This window comes from Phalangium opilio, unplaced genomic scaffold, assembly GCF_054372755.1.
Source record: "Phalangium opilio isolate 3A_F unplaced genomic scaffold, DU_Popi_V2 ptg000078l_1, whole genome shotgun sequence".
NCBI classification, from domain to species: Eukaryota; Metazoa; Arthropoda; class Arachnida; order Opiliones; family Phalangiidae; genus Phalangium; species Phalangium opilio.
In genome coordinates this window covers 1,664,628-1,671,912 of record NW_028324186.1, presented here as the reverse complement: position 1 = coordinate 1,671,912, position 7,285 = coordinate 1,664,628, and the positions used below count along the sequence as shown (strand labels likewise).

At 42.1% G+C, this 7,285-nt stretch overlaps 1 protein-coding gene across 1 annotated transcript; it reads right to left on the bottom strand.

Moving 5' to 3' along the window:
• Window positions 1-876: 876 nt before the first annotated feature.
• LOC149654992 (uncharacterized) lies at window positions 877-3,117 on the bottom strand. Its single transcript, XM_089844992.1, has one exon. It carries the CDS (start codon window positions 3,115-3,117, stop codon window positions 877-879), a length of 2,241 nt encoding a protein of 746 aa, XP_089701118.1.
• Between the last annotated feature and the right edge of the window lie 4,168 nt (window positions 3,118-7,285).

Here is a 7,285-nt window from a genome sequence, read left to right as displayed (position 1 = left end):
TCAGCCAACTCTATTTGTTTGTTCTCACGGCCGACTTCAAAGCGGAGCTGGTATCTGAAGTTGGATAAGAGGCGGTCTTTAGTCGTAAGTGCTGACTAGGCCATAAAGCGAAGAATCTACCTCAAACCGACTGAAACGCGGAAGAAGCTTCATTACAACTAAATCTGAAATTTTCAGTGTGATCGGTAGGCCGTCGGATATGTCGACCTCTAGACCCATATTGTTATCTTTTATTTGATAGAAACGCGTGATAGTTGGTAAGGAGTCAAGCAGCCGACCTAATCCTTCATTACATTAACCGATTTAAAATACAACTATGAGCCAACTCTATTTTATTGTTCTCACGGCCGACTGCAAAGCGGAGTTGGCAACTGAAGTTGGATAAGAGTCGGATTTTAGTCGTAACTACCGACTAGACCATAAACCGACGAATCTACCTCGAACCGACTCGAACGCGGAGCACTCGTGTTACTGGGGTAGATTATTAACTTGCATCGCATTATAATGTTCTAGTTACTGGTAATTACTAACATATATATATATAATTACTTATAGCTCAGCAGCTTCAAGACGAGAAGGGTATAATAATCTTAAAGTCTTGGTTTAAATTAATAGAGTTTTGCTTTATTAGCGCGTCAAACAAATGTTACATTCGAGGTTGTTACTAGAGTGTGACAAATTATTGCATTTACAGTTTCTTTATATATCGTTAAAAGGAAGCATAAAAAACTAATGTCGATATCTTATACAAAAAAATCATATTCATTTTTTGGCCAACTAAAATTATAACTCAACATAAAATTATTCTACACTGCCCGCCGATGAGTGAGGCTCATCCATAATCTAATTATTTTTGATATTTACATATACATATGACTAATTTATCTCCAAGGGATAGAGTAGTTGAAGAGGGCGACGCAGGCGTTGACCACCATTTACTCTAACCATATATGATCGAATGTTGTTGTCTCTCCCCTTGAATGTTTCTTCGATTACTCCCATTTTCCAGGATAGTCTTGGGGTTTTGTCCTCATGTACGAGGACTACGTCTCCGATCTTTAGGATAGTCTCCCTCTTTGGCTGGTTCACATGGTGTGCTGAGCGAAGTTCGAACAAATACTCCGATTTCCATCTTGCCCAATAGCGGTCGAGGAGATTTTGGCGATAACGCAGTCTTTTCATCAAGTGTTGTCTAGTAGTAGGAATCGGCTCTGAGATCGGGAACGTTCTGGAGGGTAAGGCCATGAGTCTTTGTCCAATGAGAAAGTGTCCAGGGGTCAAGGGAGATGGTTCACCAGGCTCGTTATATACGAATGAAATAGGCCTGGAATTGACGATCGCCTCTACTTCCATGAGTGTTGTCTCCAGCTCTTCGTATCCCAAAGTGGCAAGCCCCAGGATTCTTTTCAAGCAGCCTTTCGTTGTGCGTACTAAACGTTCCCAGAAGCCTCCGTGCCATGCCGCTCTTTCTGTTATGTATTTCCAAGTAATACCCTTGTTGCCAATGAACTCCTTAACTTCCGGGCTTCGTAGTTTTTGCCATAATTCCTGGACATCTCGGTCAGCTCGCTTGAAAGTACGTGCATTATCGGAGTACATAGTCTTGGGTATACCGCGTCTTGCTATGAATCTACTGAACGCAAGTAGAAACTTCTCCGTGGAAAGGTTGGCGACCAGCTCTAGATGTAGGGCCCTCGTAACAGCACAGGTGAAAAGGGTGATGTATGTCTTCTCCAGTTTCTTTCCGTTTCGAACGTATAAAGGTCCGGCGAAATCAACGCCAGAAGTTTCAAATGGTGGAGTCTCGGTTATCCTGTCGGCTGGAAGTGGTGCTGCTTGCATTTGGCCTGCCTGGACGTTGAATTGTTTACAGAAAACACATCTCTTAATTATTGATTTGACTTCCTGGCGTCCACGAGGTATCCAAAATCGTTCTCTGATGTCCGAGATAGTTAAACTGAGTCCCGCGTGTCCGTTTCGTTCATGATAATGCATCACTAATAACTTCGTTAAGTGATTATCCTTTGACAACACCCAGGGATGTTTTTCTCGATACGTGAATGCCCCTTTGTCCAGCCTTCCTTCTACGCATATAAGTCCATTTTCGTCTAGTAGTGGATTGAGGTCACGTATTTTAGAGTTCTCTTGTAGTGGTTGTCCATTCTTCAGCAGCTGAATTTCCTTGCCGAAGTCTTCGCTTTGGGCTTGTTGTACCCAGGTCATCTCCGCTTTGTTGAGTTCCTCGGTCTCGAGAGGTCCTTGAATTCTGTCAGTCTTCGCCCTTTGACAGTTTATAACGAATCTCCAGACCCATGCTGATATCCTTAAAATCCTTCGGTAGGAGCTACACGTTTTTAGATCTAGTGGAGCTTCTCTTGGCGATACGATACAGGATCCTTGTGCTACGTCTTGGTATTTCGTTCGTTTTTCTGTCTTGATTGTGGTGTTGCAAGGAGTTTCAACAGTCGACTTTGGCCATAATTTTTCTTCTTGTCTGAGCCAATCCGGTCCATGCCACCAAATACTGCTGCTTGTCAAGGTATCAATATTCGCTCCTCGTGTTGGAAGGTCAGCGGGATTTTCTCTTCCTCTAACGTGGCCCCACATTCTTGGTTCCGTAAGCGATTGCACTTCCGTCACTCTATATGAGATGAATGGTTTCCACTGCACGGCAGACCCCTTAATCCAGTGCAACGCAATAGAAGAGTCAGTCCATAATCTGATGTCATTGAGTTTCTTTAGGAAATTCGGTTTGAGGTAAGTGACCAATCGTGCCGCCAGGATTGCACCCATCAATTCCAGTCGTGGAAGTGTTAGTCGTTTTAGGGGTGCGACCTTTGATTTGGAAGCCACCAGAGATACTCCAATTTTCCCTTCGGTGGTGGTATAACGGACATATGCTACGGTGGCATAGGCCTTCTCGCTAGCGTAGCAGAAGATGTGCAGATCCACTTTATCCAATTCAGTCTCTGAGTGACCTCCGAAATAATGACGTGAAATTGAAATCAGATTCAGGCTTGGTAACTCGTCTCGCCATTGTTCGAATTGATTGGCCAAGGCTTCGGGTAAGGCATCATCCCAGTTTAATCCAAGCTCCCATATTCGTTGAAAGAGCATTTTTACGGTAATTATGAAAGGCGTTAGAAATCCAATGGGATCGAATATCCGTGCGACAGCTTGAAGTACGCTCCGTTTGGTTGTTGTGCAGTTCGCAAGGTATAGCAGGAGGCTTGCCAAGTCGAAGACCCAGCTGTCAGTTTCAGAGTTCCAGATCAGGCCAAGAACCTTTTCATGAGAAATGGTGTCTTTGCATTGGATTCGTTTACTATCGTCATGAATGTTTTTTTTTTTTTTTTTTTATAAGCTTTTGTCTATGAAGGGATATCCACACTAAGCCTGTGGCTTGTTTACAGGTGGGTCCCTTTACAGTGCATAGAGGGGTGGTGGCTAGCCCCTATGCCACAGCTAACCTACAGCGCCCTATACTAACTATTACCGTTAACCTCTGCAAGTTTTGATGGAAAGGAGAAACCGGGTAAGACCGCGGAGGAAAACTCCTTTTAACAAGCGGGGAGAGAACTTGCAAACTCTACGCAGAAGGATTTGTTCCCAGATTTTCACCCGGTGCCACAGTTCGGGATCGAACCCGGGATCCTCTTGCTGCGAGGCGAAAGCGCTAACCGCTACGCCACCCCACTGCTATGTCTTGCTCGTGATTCCATTGAGTTTGGAGCTCCATGTCGTTAGTCCTCCATTTTCTTAGCTTCATTCCGGCTGACTTCAGTATTGCATTTAAATCATGGTAAATGGTCTCCACCTGAGCTCTTCCGTCGCCTCCAGACGGTTAAAAGGAAGCATAATAAACTAATGTCGATATCTTATACAAAAAAATCATATTAATTTTTTGGCCAACTAAAATTATAACTCAACATAAAATTATTCTACAAAGGGAGCCTCAGCAAATGCAGTGGATGGTGACAGTGACAGTGACACTGACATTGACAGTGATAGCTCGAGCGATATGTCCATCGCGTAAGTTTTAGTTTAGGCTTAACCGCCAAGTTACTAATCTACTAAAGTGTATTAAATTTGGTTTCCAGAAAAACACGCAAGAAGCGAGCGAAGTGCAACTCGGCTGGCTCCGCTGGCAAGCCCAAATCAACAAGAAGCAGGTCAAGGGCACCTTGAAGAAGGCTGAGAGTATTGACTGTTTAACACAAAATGAAATTTACTACAGACCTCTGGGTGGAAGGAGAAAAATGACCAAGATTACACCCAAGGTTGATCTCAGGTATAATGGGGGGGAGAATGGTTCTATGTTAAGTAGATGTCCATTATTTTATTAACAATTGCAAATATTTCTCTTTATAGCAAACCTCTAGCGCGTTCAGCAGTGAGACAACCTATTGCCAGTAAACTGTTGCTCTCGTTGGCTGGAAGTCCAGTTGCTTCAAGTAGAAATGCCCAGGTGAAAATTGATAAGGATACAAGTTCTAATCATTGCATTGAAAATAATTACAAGCATTATCATCTTCTTCTTTTCCTAGCCCCAGACTACAATTGCCCAATTGGAGATGGCAGGCGAAATGCCGAGAAAGACCCTGAGAAAATAGTTTTTTTTAATTATATAAATTCGTTCAATAGTTTTTTTTAATTTTATAAATTTCAATTAATAACATGTTAAATATTATTTTCTTTATCTTTAAATTATTCTTGGGAAAAAAATTTGTTCATATCAAAAACGACTAAAGTTGATATTAAAAACTGTTCGTGCATTTTCTACAATAAAGAATGCTGGTTAAATTATATCTATATGCTCTTTGAATATCAAAATCTGAATAAATTATCAATTGCAAGTTAAAAACCACATCTGTTTAAATTATTGAAGAAAATAAAATCTATTAAATAAATTTTTGTTGTAGCCTATAATAAAGTAACTGCATTCAATTTAAATAACTATATAATTAATTTCATGTATTCTAGAATAATTAAATTTAATTTGATCATATCTTCTATAATATTAATGTTTTCATGGATGAGTTTTAATTTCAATAGGGATATCTCAATTGTGACGTCAGTGCAAAGGTAAAATGTCAGGGGCTTACCTTTGACAGTGGGTGGCCGTGTCTGGTACCACTTTGGTTCTATGGGAGAATACTGCGTGGGTGACGTCACACTAAAGCTTCTGAAATGGCTCTATTTTGAATAATAAAGAATTTATACCGAGTAGACAACAAAGACTTCAGACTTCATTACCAATCTATATCTATATAAATCAAAGTCCTGACTGACTGACTGACAGACTGACTGACTGATAATCAACGCCCAGCCCAAACCGCTTGCCCTAGAAGGCTGAAAACTTGCAGGAACGTTACTCGTAAGTAGTAGGCGCGTACTAAGAGAGATTTCCCCCCAATCCGCCGCCATCTTGAAAAATGGCGCCCAGAAATGTAAAAAATCTTCTCTACGCAACTGAATCCGCGCGTTTCTACCGATTTCGCAAATATTTAGTACACTGGTTTCCTTTAACCTATAGACGGGCTGGATGGGTTCTATTTGTTGCCATCTTTTTAAATGGTGGCCAAAAACTCAAAACCCTTCTTTATAGAATAATGTCCGCGTGAAAAATAATATAAAATGTCCCGACGGGCTGACGGGCAACGCCGAGTGCCCTCGCTCCTAGGGTGCTACAAAAATATTACCCCAGTAGCACATCTTTTAACAGTCCGTGTGTCTGCTAGGTGTCTTAAAAACTCGGGACTGATAATAAATGTAAATACAAGCCTAAAAGCAATAAAGTAAACAGTCCATTATTATTACTAATTTTATTAGTTCTTTGACAGCGTCCGAATGCTCTAAATTCAGCCTGTTTTTTCTTACACTAGAATGTATTAAGTCAGTCCGCCGGCTTGACTATATTAAGTCTCGCATTTTCAGTTATAGTCTGGTTACGAGACAATCCGTCGGCTAGACTATATTAAGTCTCGCATTTTCAGTTTTAGTCTGGTTATGAGATGGTCCGCCGGCTTGACTATATTAAGTCTCGCATTTTCAGTTTTAGTCTGGTTATGAGATAGTCCGCCGGCTTGACTATATTAAGTCTCGCATGCTCAGTTTTAGTCTGGTTATGAGGCAATCCCCCGGCATGACTATATGAAGTCTCGCATTCTTAGTTTTAGTCTGGTTATGAGATAGTCCGCCGGCTTGACTATATTAAGTCTCGCATGCTCAGTTTTAGTCTGGTTATGAGGCAATCCCCCGGCATGACTATATGAAGTCTCGCATTCTTAGTTTTAGTCTGGTTATGAGACAGTCCGTCGGCTTGACTATATTAAGTCTCGCATTTTCAGTTTTAGTCTGGTTATGAGACAGTCCCCCGGCTCTACTATATTAAGTCTCGCATTCTCAGTTTTAGTCCGGTTATGAGACAGTCCTCCGGCTTGACTATATTAAGTCTCGGATCTTCAGTTTTAGTCTGGTTATGAGGCAATCCCCTCGTATGACTATATGAAGTCTCGCATTCTTAGTTTTAGTCTGGTTATGAGACAGTCCGCCGGCTTGACTATATTAAGTCTCACACGTTCAAGGTTTAGTCTCGTTATGAGACAGTCCGCTGGCTTCTCTATATTAAGTCTCGCATTCTCAGTTTTAGTCCGGTTATGAGACAGACTTCCGGCTTGACTATATTAAGTCACCCGTGCGCTTGGCTTTGTTAAAGAGCCTGCGCGTGTATTTACGAAGCCGGCTGAGATCCGCGTTCCACCAAGGGACAAGCCTCGAGCGGTTGACGGTCTTAAGTGGGCAGTTTCGGTGAAACGACTCCATGATGGAGCACTGTAAATCACCAGCAGCCCTATCAAGATCCTTAGGTGAAGTAAGTTTAGGAATGTGACCCCCTCCGTAGCGTAGGATTAGGTCTTCCCTATAGCCGGCCCAATTAGTCCGTTTTGGATTGCGTATCTCCGTCCCCGCCGGGACAGAGGTAGTCGCGACAGTAAAGCAGATGTGCCTATGATCCGACAGAGACGGCTCATTAGACACATGCCAGTTAGACACGGAAGACACAAGGTTTTCCGTGGCTAGCGTGAGGTCAATGACCTCCCTTCTATTAGAAGTAACAAAAGTAGGTTCATTGTTTTGATTAAGAATATGGAGTTTACAACCAACTAAATATTCTAGTAAATCATCACCTCTCCTGTTGCAAACAGAACTGCCCCACGTGATGTGATGTGCATTGGCGTCGCAGCCAATGATTATTTTGTACCCTCTCTTTTCACATTGGTCG